The following is a 14,810-nucleotide window of genomic DNA, read 5'->3' on the forward strand; positions in this document are numbered from 1 at the left end:
CTAGGGTCTCACAGAGAGTCACCATGGAGTAGTAACTCAAAGGGCAGCATGTGAATCCTTGGCTGAAAAGGTATTTAGATGGAAGTCTTATCCTTTGTCTCACCGGAAGTAAGTGAAAACAGCTAGGATAGATCAAATGTAATTCACCATTGGAGACATGTGATAGATGGACCTTTGGTCTGATTCTGAAAGGAAGTTTTTATTCTTTGTGCTCCTTACCTAAGTGATCAGCATTTAACAACTGACATCTAGATGTGAATTTCTTTTGGACACTAGTGCCTTAGCAAGTTCCAGAATTTTATTCACACATTTAAATTGTTTATCATAGAGATCACTTTCAAGAGAAACTGATTGTGCTATGCTTTTTTTCACCCTTTCAGTTTTACTTTTCAACTCTAGAATTCAAGTTTTCTTGTTATTCTTGTTGTTGTAGGCTCAAAGGATATCTCAAAGCTTGTTTGGAGCTGGGATAATATAATAAAAAGGGGGGGGGGAGCCTGAAAAGCCCAACTGATCTAGGCTTGACTGGGTACTCACTCTGTCACACAGCTCTTCAAATGTGAAGTCTGCAATGGTTCCACACGCTTTATTCACTCTCAGCTCTCTGCCTTGTACTTTTAAAATCCTTGGTCTAGTTACTATGGGAACATGAACAAAGACTCAATCTTGTCTGGATAATTACTACAAAACTCATCTCTTACAGATAGGAAATGCATAGCTTGATGAATAATAGCACATGATTCAACACATAAATTAGACAAAATGCTGATACAATGACTGCCACTTGAGTGTGGCATCAACCCATATACAGCAGTGGAACTTATTAATTGGTCAGTGGAGATTGGGCATTGTGTTCTAAATGTATTCTCTTTCAAGAGAAATTAACTTACGTACAATCATTTTGTTTTTGAGCCAGCTCATCAAACAACTTATCCATGACAGCCTCCACATCAGCTTCACTTGTGCTACAGTGAAAAGAATAATAGAATATGAAATTAATAACACTTGAAGCCAACATCAAACAGCTGCCTGAGCTTGCTTAGCTTTTTGCCCATAAAAAAGGAGAGTGAGAGAGAAAGACAGAACAGGATGTTATGTTGTAAATACAAACATTAGAGTTAGAATACACTTAAAAGCAGAGAACATTAACTCTCAGGTAGATGATTCTGCTTTATTTGCATACATAGGAAGACTTTTGTGTTTCAAGCTGTTTCCAGTAATGAGGCAATGCCAGGCCAGGCCATCAGATAGATAGATACACACACACACACACACACATATGCTGGGAGGAGCGCAGAGAGAAGAAACCCCATGGTGCATCAGTAACAGCAAAACTGGACGCCTTCATTTGCCCCACCTGCAAGGAAACATGTCTCTCCCATGTTGGTCTCTACAGCCACAGCAGGCACCATAACTGCCCAGTGCCTTGACTTACTTTCACTGGTGCACTGTTCCATTGTCTCTTGAGACAGACAGATGCCAACAATGCATTCACACACACACAGAGTAAGTTTTTGTCTATATCTATAAGCTTTTGTCTATATCTATAAGCTTTTGTCTATATCTATAAGCTTTTGTCTATATCTATAAGCTTTTGTCTATATCTCGCACACAAAATGAGAGCAAAGAAGCAAAAGCTAGCAAGCATCTGAAGGGGAACCCTTACAACCTCTAAGAGGCTGCAGTGAAATTATATCTGAAGTAAATATTATTTTATCACAGGTTTAAATGGATACAAATAAAATGTAATGTGTTGATCTGGCATTTTCTAGAATAAAGTTTGCATTCCTATGCCCTCTTACTTAGGAATAAGTCCCACTAAAACCAGTGGGCTTTACTTAAAAGTAAACATGTATAGGATCATACTGTATATAATTAGTTTTGACATATCTAAAATCCTTCTCCAAATAATTTGAGATGGCCAAAGATTATGAAATTACAGGAAATTTTCAGCAATGATTGAAGCAGCCACTTAACGCATAACCATCCAAAAAGTACAAAAGAGGAAGCAGATTTGCATAAAATTCGCATATAGTGGTAATTTATGTTTATATACCATTTTAGAATTATAGGTTGATACTCTGTGTTGCATCAGCAGAAGTCTACTTGCGCAATGGGCCTTTCCTTTCCTTTCCTTTCCTTTCCTTTCCTTTCCTTCCCTTCCCTTCCCCTGCAGCCCCTGACACCTTTCCCAAGTCTGCTCCAGAGTCTCTCAAAGGGATTCAGCTAGACATCACCCATTTACTATAATTTAAATAGAAATGCAATACATATTACTATAGTGGGAAATACTATGACCATGTGGCATATGTATTTGCTTGCTTTGCTGTCTAGGTGTTAACGATTGTTAGAGACTCCTGGTCTCTCTTCTTATGGTTCTTTATGTTTAAACTAGACTTAGTCTGGATACAGAATGCAAAAATGTTATAATAAACTTCTTTTGCGCAGTAAAATGTGCTAGTAGTTTTAAGGACTGGGACTATGGAACCACACACAGAAAAATTGCCTTAAAGTAAATATATACATATATATATATATTCCCCACTTCAATCCTTCAGACAGACGACAGCTGTTCCATTTCAACTTGTTGCAATCCTTGACTCAGCCCTTTGTGAATTCAGGCAAAAGTACAATGCCAGAAAATATGTATATAGTGGTACCTCGGGTTAAGAACTTAATTCGTTCTGGAGGTCCGTTCTTAACCTGAAACTGTTCTTAACCTGAGGTACCACTTTAGCTAATGGGGCCTCCCGCTGCCGCTGTGCCGCTGCCACTTGATTTCTTTTCTCACCCTGAAGTAAAGTTCTTAACCCGAGGTACTATTTCTGGGTTAGTGGAGTCTGTAACCTGAAGTGTCTGTAACCTGAGGTACCACTGTACTAAGGATGGTGCCTCACCATTAGCAATCCATTAGTATCTCATCTTGCCCACTAGGAGAGAAGGCCCTGAAATATAAGTTAGACTGTGGAGATTCTTCTGCCCTTGCTCATATATATACATTTAGCTCAAAATGTAGCAATGTCAGAAGCAGAAATCCATCCCCATAACATTACCTAGCACCTCTCCTTTATAGATCTGGAGTGGGAACTCTGTTTATGGGTGAAACAGGCAAATTTTGCCCAAGCCCTTTGATGCTCAGTCCAGATTTGCAGGAGGAAAAACCACATTTCTAAAGGAGTACCTATCAACACTCAATGCAGTCCAAGCTTAACACAATATCAACATACATGAATTCTACCACAATATGAGAAAATAAATTGTTTCTCCCTTAAAAGATAAAATTTTAGAATATCAAAATCATTTGTTAGTATTGCAAGCACTAATTGTGGCCTTGAACCCAGTATGTGAAGTGAAATTTCTTTTTTCCTGCTCAGGATGGGAAGCAATGCTCAGTAACTTTTAATTAACAAGTCCCTAACTCCAACATTTTATTCCTTCCCCAGAAGCCTCAGAATAAGGTTAAAACCTAAAACTTCAGGTCATATCCAGTTGTCTGGCAATCCTGAGTATAAAACTCACCCCAAAAATTATATCCAAGGTGCAACCCCTAGATTATGAACTAAATGGTACACTCCCATTATAGTCCTAGACTGGGGCTAATCATTTTGCTAGCTGGAAAGCCCAGTCCTTATTTAAACTCCTCAAAAATAATATTAAAAAAACAATGCCATAATAAAGCTACAAGTAGATTTGTACTTGTATTGGCTTGATTAAAACCACTTTCTCTTCTTAAATGTTGGAACAACTTTGCATCACATATACTTGTATTCTCAAATTGCTCTGAGGGTAAACTATCATTAGGGAAACAGAAATCAAAGCTATACAGATAAATTGTACTTATAGCTGTATTATGGTATTATTTTTTATCATCTTCAAACAGAGAATAAATGCTGAAGGAAATCAACATCCTAGATACAAGCAGATCATCTGTCAAAATAAGACAAGTTTTTCAATCCACAAATGGTAACACCCAACAGTAAATGAGTCCTTGTCAGAGGATTTGTATAAATAATTAGTTTACTACAATAAAGGATGCTCTTTTATTTACCAGGGAATTGCACACTCTTTTACAAGAGGATATTCATTGCTTTATAACCATCTGTCACTTCAGTTCTGCAAACACCACACCTCCCCCCAAAATCTAATTAGTTTTGATTCAGTCACACATTTTAAACGATGTAACTGAAGATTCTGAAAATGCCATCTGATGGCACTAGCACTGTGGCAAAACAGAAGATAGTTGGCATTTGTTTGGTTTTGTGGGGTGGAGAGAGTGTTTTTACTTACCCCTGTGGCAAGACATGTTGGCTAGTGAAGGAAAGAAAAAGAAAAGAAAAATACCTTTAGCTTTAACAACTTACAGGTAATATAGCTTTCCTGCTGCTGGTAGCGCTTGTTTCCTATAGTCTATTCCGGAATCCAGCTGGATAGTGCTGCAGTATTTCTGAATACATAAACAAAATAACAGAGTTGTTACTTTCCTTAAGCAGATGCTATGGAATTTTGCAAGGGTGTACAGCATATCTTAGCAGTGCATCAGCTCATATGTTCCTATGAATCAGCATAAGGCAAACTGAATGATGGGTCCGGCAAGTTATTCACTTGGATTATGCTCATTCCACCATCAAGGCTGCTTCAAAGTTATACCAAAAAATCACTGAGAATTCTCCTCCCGGCCACTAAGAATGCCTTAATGCAGCTGTTACAAACATACATTTTCAGCATCACTCAGTAAGCAATACAAGGTAGTAGAGCCAGGCAAAACAACAACATAAAGTGGACGTTTATCCAAATCAGACAAAAGGTGATCAAAGTTTCAAACAACCTCTATAGTTTTTGCTCATCAATATGAAATAGGGGCTAGGAATGCCAGCAATCACAGCCCTAGTTTGAATGTACAAGAACAGCCCAACTCTCTGCATATGTCCTTGAAGGTAAATAAAGTGAGCTTTATATAAGCAAGCCTCTCTTTGACTTGGCAGACTTTTTTCTTCACCTGTTCTCTATAAATTGCTGCTTTGTATTATGGCATGCTGTAAGTTTTTTTAGGTTTCTAAAAGAAGTTTTATTGATACTGGGTGATTTCCAACAGTCATACTCAGTGCAGACTCAATGAAATCTATGGACCTAAGTAACTTGAGCTACCAAGTTTGGTTTTTTACAACCGGTCTACTCTGAATATGACTTAGTTGAATAGAGCAGATTGTGTTTTTTAATTGCAATGTGTAAGCTGCATTTGAACTCAGAAAGGCTACATATCAAACTTTTAGAAATGCAATATAAATAAATAACTCCAATGAGTTCTGTGGACTTTTCTTCTAAGTAAGCAAGAATAAAATTGTAGCCCAAGCACACAGTGGTCGGCAAGAATGGATTTCTGCAGCAAATCTGGAAAAATGCCTTTAAAATTATTCTGCAGTTTGAGTAAATTTGCACAGTGTATGCAAATACTTAATTTCATTGCAATTTGGAAGGGGCAGTTCTGAATATTTTTTAATGTATAAATTGCTATTATTAGTAAAGTTATTATCCCTCTCCCACCTTCCTTAGGGCCTGTCTGCTCTGAGGGAAGCTGGACGCAAGGTCTGGGAGTTTGTGGCATCAGTTCCTGAAGTTGCCTAAGGATATTTTGTATCATTTGTTTATTCTAATATTGTTTGAAACTGTGCGTTATCTTGGCACATGAAGGCAATACATACATACAAATTAATAATTATATAATAATAGCAATGATTGCATGGTGGATAATAGATCAGAAGACATGAGGAAGGAAGGAAGGGAAAAGTTGTTTCTAAGGACAAAGAGATCTGAACTTGGATTACCCCCACCCCAATGAAACACGAAGGCCTTCCCTTATAGTGAAAACTGATGTTCTTATAATTGCGCTCAAGCTGCTGGAATCTGCATTTGAGATGCTAGTTCAGGGGTAGGCAACCTAAGGCCCAGGGGCCGGATGCATCCCAATTGCTTTCTCAATCTGTCCTGCGGATGGTCCAGGAATCAGCGTGTTTTTACACGAGTAGAATGTGTCGTTTTATTTAATATGCATCTCTGGGTTATTTGTGGGGCCTGCCGGGTGTTTTTACATGAGTAGAATGTGGGCTTTTATTTAAAATGCATCTCTGGGTTATTTGTGGGGCATAGAAATTCGTTCATCCCCCGCCCCCCCAATATAGTCTGGCCCACCACATGGTCTGAGGGATGGTGGACCAGCCCATGGCTGAAAAGGGTTGCTGACCCCTGTGCTAGTTCCATGGTCTGCAGCAAAATCATGGTCATATTGTTGGGTCACTGACTTCAGCACAGGCAGGGTCCCTTATTATCAGGTGACCTGTTCACATCACAAACTATTCTCTAAGCTTCCATACACTGGAATATCTTAATAACAGAAATACATGACTTCAAATATATACACAGAGAGGTGGTTATGTAAATAAAAATGGAGCTCTCTCAACATTTGAAATACTTACACAAGGAAAATTGCTATTTGAAAAGGTCTTGGGTTACTGCACAGTGAGATTAATTGCTCACACAACACAACACGAAAGACATGTCAGAATGTTGTGCAATGTAAAATAAAACGTTCTTAGGATAAAGACAGACAGAATATTTGGTAGTAAAGTTCACATGCTTCTGGACTGTTAAAATTCTGTATGCTCCGAAATACTTCATCACAAATTTGCCTACTTTTTTTTTTTTAGTGTTAAAAATAATAAGCCCAATAGAAACAATACATGTATTAATTTGGCCTCTCTTTGAGCAACTGACTTCTCCATCATGGGATTGATTAAAGCTTACAGGCATAATTGCATTCCACACTCACTAATCACCATCAGGGAATCCTAATCAGCAGCTAAAGAACTTTTAGCTGGAGTCTTCATATTTTAGCCCTTAATTTTAAAGCTACACTCCTAACAGTTGGTTTACATTTAAAGTCTTTCGATAATCCTATTTCATCTGCAGTGTTAAAAGACTCCTGTCCTTTTCCCAATGGTAGTAGAAGCTAGTCATAGCAGAGCTGCATGTCACATCAAAGGAGCATTTCAAAACCATTGGCATAAAGACTGTGACTTCTTACACTATTCAATTTTAATGCTTAGAATTATTCAGCTGCTCGCATTATTATGTATTGGTTTATGTATTTATGTAGAGCAAAGGACAAACACAATTACATTCTGAAAATATAATTAAGAAGGTTAAAAAAAACCCTTATCACTCACACACGTTACTGTAAGGGGAAAAACTTTAGACTCTGTAAGGTAGAAATGGAGACAAACCGTGATATTAGGAATTTCTGTTAGAATGGAATAATAACCCTAACACTACTGAAAATGATACAGCCATTGGAGACAACTATGCTTTCCTCCATATAATCACTACAAGTTAGATGTAACATCCATACTGAAAATACAGCATAGGAACATAGCAATCTGCCTTATACCAAGTCAGACCATTGGTTCCTCTAGCTCAGTTTGGTCTAAAGTGACTAGCAGTGTGTCTCAATTTTAGGCAGGTTTCTCTCCCAGCCCCAAATGGAGATGCTGTTCATGAAAGCTGGAACCTACATGCCAAGCAGATGTTCTACCACCAAGCTATGACCCATCCCAAAAAAGATTTGCATGCCCCCCCAGCCTGATACCCAGTTTTCCTTTAAAAAAATTAAGTTTCATTATTAAATTAAGGGTTTTTTTATTTGGACATCTGTTCTTAAAAATAAATACATAATTAAGTCCTTACAAGAGCTTAAAAATAAATATATTTCTCAAGCAGGAGGAATACCTCCTCATTCAATCCTGCTACAATGTCCTATGTGCCAGCGCTTCTTCCAAAGCTTTGGTTGTATTACCAATTCACTAATTTATTCAATTGGCTAGGATTTCTGCCAATGTCCCAAATCTGATTTCAGGTTTTGGTTAAGGTGAATCCCTGCTTAACATTTCCCTGTTAACACTAACTGTTGTGGATGCTTGTTCTAGCACATCTGTTATAGCTCTAGTTAGGGTCGACGTGAGGAACTTCCTCCCAGAAAGAAGAGTGAGAAGGGGAGAGAACAATATCCTGTATCCAGTTTTTGATCTCTTAGGCATGTTGAAAAGCTCCCCAGTATTGTGTCTATACCAATCTTGCAAGTACAAGTACCTACTGCCATGATTTTGCTGATGGGTTTTGTAATGAATTGCAAATGAATTGTCTGAAATGTTGATTTGACATTTTATTATGTTTTTATATGTGCTGGAAACTTCCCAGAGTGGTTGGGGAAACCCAGCCAAGATGGGCAGGGTATAATAATAATAATAATAATCGGGCAACCTCAGGCCCAGGGACTGAACCCAGCTCTTAAAATCTCTAAGTCATGTCCTCTTACTAGCCCTGCTCTAGGGACTCTGCCTTTGCCTGCTCAAATGTGTCCTTGAACTATGATGGTGCCTTCTGCTTGCCTGAATGGAGACGAGAAGGGGCATGCACATACATGTGTATGAAGAAACCACTAACCTTTTCATGGCTTGTATTTAGCCTACTATACAAGATAAGAATCACATCCTTTGCCCCACCCACTTTTCGCCACCAATCATGAAGCCCTCAGAAGGTTATTTTAACTACTGAGAAGGGTTATTACTCATAACCAAGCTACCCTATTTCTAACCCGGCTGCCCTCATTATGGCTCCTGAGTTCTGTGCACCTACCTAATCTACTCACTTCATGCACATACACCCCACTTCCCATTAAGTGCTACCTTTTCTAGTTCTGAATTCCCAAAACTGATTCCCCGCCTGATGTTTTGGACTACAACTTCCATCAGCCTCAGCCAGCAAGGCCATACCAGCTGGGGTTTACGAGAGTTGCCGTTGATAAAACATTGGTTGGGGGGAGCCCTAGCTTGCAGGAGGCTGTTCAACCAAGGGTTCAAACCAGTGGTTCTTAACCTGTGACCCATAGACCACACAGGCTTCAAGAGGTCTGTGGACTGAGCATACACAAAAAAGATTTTTCTACTGCGATAAAATAAATTGTGTGCAAAAAAGTGTGTGTGTTTATGTGTATTTTTCTGGGGAGAGGACTTTCATCAGATTCTCAAAGGGGTCTTTGACCAAAAAACAGCAACAAAAAACACCCTTAAAAAACACATTTAGCCTGAAATCACTTGCTTCACTCCTCTCTGTACAGTGGTACCTCTAGATGCGAACGGGATCCATTCCGGAGCCCCGTTCGCCTCGAGAAGCAACATAACTAGTGATGGCACGTCTGCGCACGCGCGCCATCGCTTTTCGCCGTGTCTGCGCATGCGCAAGCGGCGAAACCCACAAGTAATGTGCTCCATTACTTCTGGGTTGCCGTGAGCGCAACTCGAACGCGCTCATCCCGAAGCACATTCAACCCAAGGTATGACTGTATACTTATTTCATTGGCCTAAATCTCTCCCCCATGCTCTGTATTTCTTCTGTCTGGATATTAGTTTGTCTTCAAATCATGACATGTAACACTGCCCACACTTCAGTTCCAAACATGGTACAAAGGGTACTAAAAAGCCTTCTATCTGAAGGTATATTGTAGGTTAAATGCACCTTGTAATCTAATAAAGAAACTGAAGATTCTGATTCATAAGATAACCAAAGTCATAGGAACGAGACTGGACTTTTAATTACCTCTCCTTTGGGTTATGCTCTACATACAATAAACTATAGGAGAGTTAGTAGTACATTGTTTCATCTTTATTTGTTTGACCTTCTGAAGACAGTGATGGATGTGATCAGGATATGATCTTAAAACAAAGATCCTGCCTTATCGTTTGAACATAAATTTCTGTAACAAAACGGAAAAGAGAGGAATCATCTAGTATTTGTGGAATAAAAAAACTTGGTCAAACTATTGTTCAGTATGCACTCAGTCTTTGTCTTCATGTTCAGATGTTGTTCAAACAGCAGACTTAAAAGAAAATAATGTCAATGAATCCTCCCAAGCACTATACATGACCTCTGGGGTAATTAGCAATCATTGAAAAGCAACAAGACTAAAATGTTCTATTCTTTATTACTGTCAGCTCTTATCTTGATCAGCATTTTAATAAAGATGGTTCGTTCCTAAGACAGTTCCATGAATCAGTCATAATTACATCCTGACACGCAGTGAATAGTAAAGCAATACTAAATATCACTTCATCAACCTTTCTAACCTTTATGCAAGTATTAACAGTAAATAATTTTTACACAATCCAACAACAGAAAATCTGCATATATCTTAGCTTTGTAGAGAGTCTACCCTAAGTGAATTTCCTGTGACCTACACCAGCAAAACACAATCGGGCATAATTATTCAAGCTCCAGAGATATTCAGGTGTTGCTTTTTTTTTCAGAGTGTACAACTTCAAGCACAAAAGGCTACTTGTTCTACATAATAAACCCTCAAAGGGTTAAATGAAATGCCAGTTTCCTTTTCTCAAGCATATCCCAGCAGCTACAGAACTCTAAATTGAGAATAGAGTGCATGTACATAAATATTACATTTTTAAATAAATACAAAATACTAAATCTAAAAAGATAAAAAACATTTTAACACCCAAAATGAATAGATCAGGCCCTCAAGTTGGAAAAGAATACTATGCATAAAATGTGTGTGTAAGGCTATAGCTACTACTGCTGCTACATTGCATAACTGGAGTCTGTATGTATTAAATCAGATTTGTTGGGCTTAATATTTCTAAAGGCTGATAATTATTCTCTATTAATAATGATTTATTTCCTATGTTTGTTAAAACACTGTGGATATGAAGTAACTGTTCATTCTTCATAGCTGTATCATTGTCCAGAACCTCAGCTGGAATAAGAAGTTTAGTTTCTCTGCTTCAGCACACAAAATTGATAATTTGGTTCCTTAATTCAAATTAGATGCTTTACAGTTGTTTCTGCATACCACGTAGCTGTAGCTATGCAACAGATTGAGATCGTTTGACTAGAGTTGCAATAACTATAAAGTTCTTTAAAGTTCAGCTTAGTGGGTGCATAATCAAGAGAACGTCCTAAACAAAGGGAACAATATTAAGTTTTAGTGGGGAATAAGGTAGGAGCATAACACGGCTTCCTTTTTCAAGGTCTCTCAAGAGAATCGTTCCCTACCCACTGCGCCAAACAGAAGCGGTATGTAAACCAACATCTTGGTCTTTGACAAGGTGCTTTGCATTATATCCAAAAGTATAAACAACTCTTACAAAGAATGCACTCCCACAACTAAGGATAGCTCTTATTCTAGTAAGTAAATGGTATACAGTATGCCTTTCTGCAAAGCAGAACAGGACTGGCTATGTTTCATGCTAGACTAAATGAGCAGTTGTTCAACAACAGGTCAAATATATAAAGATGACTAAGTTACTTTAACTCAGTTCCATCCAATATGAAGTTTGCTCACAATGCTTTCTTACTTCAAAATCTGATTTGTACTTCCTTCCTTGGCATGAATCTTTGCTCCTGCCAGAGCTCCAAACAGGGAAGAAGAAGAAAAGGGAAAGTGTTGATTTCAGAAACTAGATTTCCAGAATAAAAATAAACGATTAAGATCTAAGCAGACTATGGATGGCTTACGCCTATCTCTGATGAGGTCTGCTACCTCATTACCAACAACTGAAAACTTCTGCTGCATTTTGTTTCAAGAGAATCCAAAAGTCCTTGCTGTAAAGCAGACTGGGGGGTGCAGAGTCCATTCAGTCTTTCTGTATCACAACCATTATGTAAGAAGTATAAAACACTGCCTTTATGCTGCCAAGCCACAATGACTCCTCTTACATCAAAGCAGTTTCACCACTTGGGTTTTTTTCTTCCAAATTTATTCAAGCCAAGGGCAGGGAGACAACAATTCATACACGCTAATTACACCTAATTATCTATTCCTCTCCCCACCCCAACTTTCGGCCAGTGTTATTTGCTATTTGGGTTTCTCACAACCTCCTCTTGCCCTGTCCATCCAGCTCAACAGTAAGTCTTTGAAGAAAACAGTTGTGGCTTTTTAGAATATTCACAATGTAAGGTTCAACCCAAATTAAACTATTCCCATTATTAGTTTTGACACGTTTAATGTGTTAAATATGAAGGCCTTTTGCTTAATTTGGCAAATTCCTCATATCACTGCAAGGAGAGAATTGCCAGTAACACCCTCTCCTACGGGAGCTTCTCCTCACACTTTCTTTTCATGATCTAAATGAAATGTTTATTGGATTAAAGTTCTTCTCTGCAGACCTCCATGGTAGCCTGTGACAAAGCACTTACAAGCCTTATTAATTGGCTCGGACCTTTGGGGCGAGGGGGATGGAGGAAGATAAGGAAGCCCTTATTTTGCATTACATCACAAGCAAAGGAAACATTAAACAAATCAATTGCGTTACAAACAATGCAATATTGCATATCTAACTCAGAATTTGAGCCAGCTGTTGGAACCAAAGCGTTCATTTGCTTAAACAGAGAACAACTATTATTAAGATCAAAATGGAACAGAATGCAAGAGTTTGCTATCATTATTTTACTTTCAGATGACAAATATATATAATATATATTTAAATGAAGGATTGTCAAGCTGTCATCTTACTGTACTTAAAATGCAATATATTTAACAAAATATATTTTAAAACCTTACCTGATTTTTAAACATTTATTTATTTGGATTGTGAGATACAAAACTTATAAATATATTCAGTGTGGTATGGATTTGCATACCTACCAAAAGACAGTTTTCGGATGATCAAACAGAATTTTTGAGTATTTAGAGTTCTAATTTTGTGCATTAAAGTGTAACCACTTTTGAACTCAAACTCTGATATGCAATCACATTTTAAAAAGCCAAAAAAATACAATGTGAACATTTGAGCCAAAGTCTGTTCTAGTCTTATATTTACTGAGTGTATGCTTGCACGTGTGTACCCCCTCATTTTCTCTCACTCTTGTTTTCTAATGCTAAACACAATGATTCACAACTGAACTGTATTGTAAATTCCAAAAGTAATCCATTTAATTAACACAGGGGGAAAAGAGAAAAGCAGAGCCTACAACTTCCACAGGTTGGGAAAGAAAGAGTCTTCTATTTAAGACTTGCTTGGGTACTTACTAAGAAGGGAAACAAAAGGCCTAACGTCTTCAGTAATGAAAAAGTCAATTGATAAGTGAAGACATCACAATATCAAAGACTTAATCCCAGCAATTCTGACTCAGGTGACAGCTCAGCAGAGGTCAGGGTGCTGACACTGACCACAAAAGCAAGTTTTAACCATTCAGCATACTGAAAGCTACTGGACTATCACAGCATTAGAATGGAACTAACTGACAAATCAATTTAATCACCAAGATGACTTTTTTATTTTAAAAAGAAATTGTCAATTCACAGATCTGTGTGCTTCTAACACAGGTGGCTTGACAAAGGCAGAACACATAATCAAAGACATTTTATATCTCCTAACCAGTGCCAGAATCCCACCCCCTGTCACAAGATCACTCTGAATCTGCTGGTAGTAGTTTCCTGACCTAATAGTAGTATAAAGTTGAATCTTCTTCCAAACATTAATAGTGGCTTTTTGACAAAAATTAAATATGATTATTTAGTGGGGTGAAAGCCGATGGAAGAATAGGAAATAATCAAACAGTCCAATTTTATACATATTTACTCAGAAGCAAGTACCACTGAGTTAAAAAAAAAGGACTTATTCCCAAGGCAATGTACATACAGTTTTATCACTGCATAAATGCTAATGGCTGTTCTATAAGAGAATCAATACTAAACACAGTTGTTTGCACAAAATCAGGTTTATTGTGTTGATTTCTAAGGATCAGGAGCTGGCTACTTGGAATCCCAGTCACAGAAGGAGGAAACCTAAGTAAAATAACCCAGACTCAACTCAGGCTTAAATGGTCGTGGATTACACCTTTAGTATCTAAGCAGGCTTTGTGGATTTATCACTTCCACAGTGAATGTCTTTGCTTCTACCTATAGAAGGCTCTTCACGCTATTTTTTTTAAATTCACTTATTTCATGTCATACTGATATTACATTGGCATTTTGGAGCCACATAGAAGACTTTTAAAAGACAGTTTAAAGGGAGAGATGCAGGCTGCAGTCTTATTTTCACTTACCTGAGAGTAAGTCCTATTAATATCAATGGGACTTGCTTCTGAAATATGTGTATTTAGACGTTTATAGACTAATAAAATGAAAAAGAACCCTTCCCTATACAATTAAAATGTTGATCAAAGTAATGAAATTCTAGGTTATCAAAAAAGGATTTAAGCAATCAGAAAACGGCTGCAAGAACCAAGTGCAGTTGCAGTGCAATCTCCAGGAGTACAAATTTAGTTTGTATTGGACTCCCATAAAAAATTAGGAAGTAGTTCATAAAAGTTGGTAACCCACAGACAAACCATGCATCAAGGAGCCCTTCTTCGTGTAAGATTGAGATATAAATCCAAATGCTAATACATTTTCCCTTTCCCTTTGTACCTAAAAACTGGGAAACCTGAATTTGTGAAACCCATGACACAATAGCAATTTCATTTTTTAAAAATATTGATTTTGGTATCTGGCATGGGTGATTACTATAATGTATTGATCTGAAATGTTTTTACTGCTATTATGACTGTGATTATAATGTTTATATTTTATACGCTTTTAAATTATTTTAAAGGTTGTAAGCCACCATTGGAAATATTGTATTCTGAAAGGTAGTGAAGAATTTAAAAAAGATAACAAACAAACAAAAAAATAAATAATGAAAATGAAAAATGAACCTTGTAGTCATTTGTATTTTTGAAAAGAGTAGAATAGTAACAGGTAATAATGG

At 37.5% G+C, this 14,810-nt stretch overlaps 1 protein-coding gene across 1 annotated transcript in view; it reads right to left on the reverse strand.

Annotated features, from left to right (window-relative positions):
• AFG1L (AFG1 like ATPase) overlaps window positions 1-14,810 on the reverse strand; it is a 59,466-nt gene that overhangs the window by 18,759 nt on the left and 25,897 nt on the right. The window contains exons 8-10 of the mRNA XM_083433560.1: window positions 4,362-4,444; window positions 895-965; window positions 538-638 (exon numbers count right to left, since the gene is read on the reverse strand). Of these exons, the coding sequence (XP_083289686.1) occupies window positions 538-638; window positions 895-965; window positions 4,362-4,444 (255 nt within the window). The remainder of the gene's footprint in view (window positions 1-537; window positions 639-894; window positions 966-4,361; window positions 4,445-14,810) is intronic.

The sequence above is a fragment of the Podarcis tiliguerta genome (genome assembly GCF_965153285.1).
Source record: "Podarcis tiliguerta genome assembly, chromosome: 3".
In the NCBI taxonomy this organism is placed as follows: Eukaryota; Metazoa; Chordata; class Lepidosauria; order Squamata; family Lacertidae; genus Podarcis; species Podarcis tiliguerta.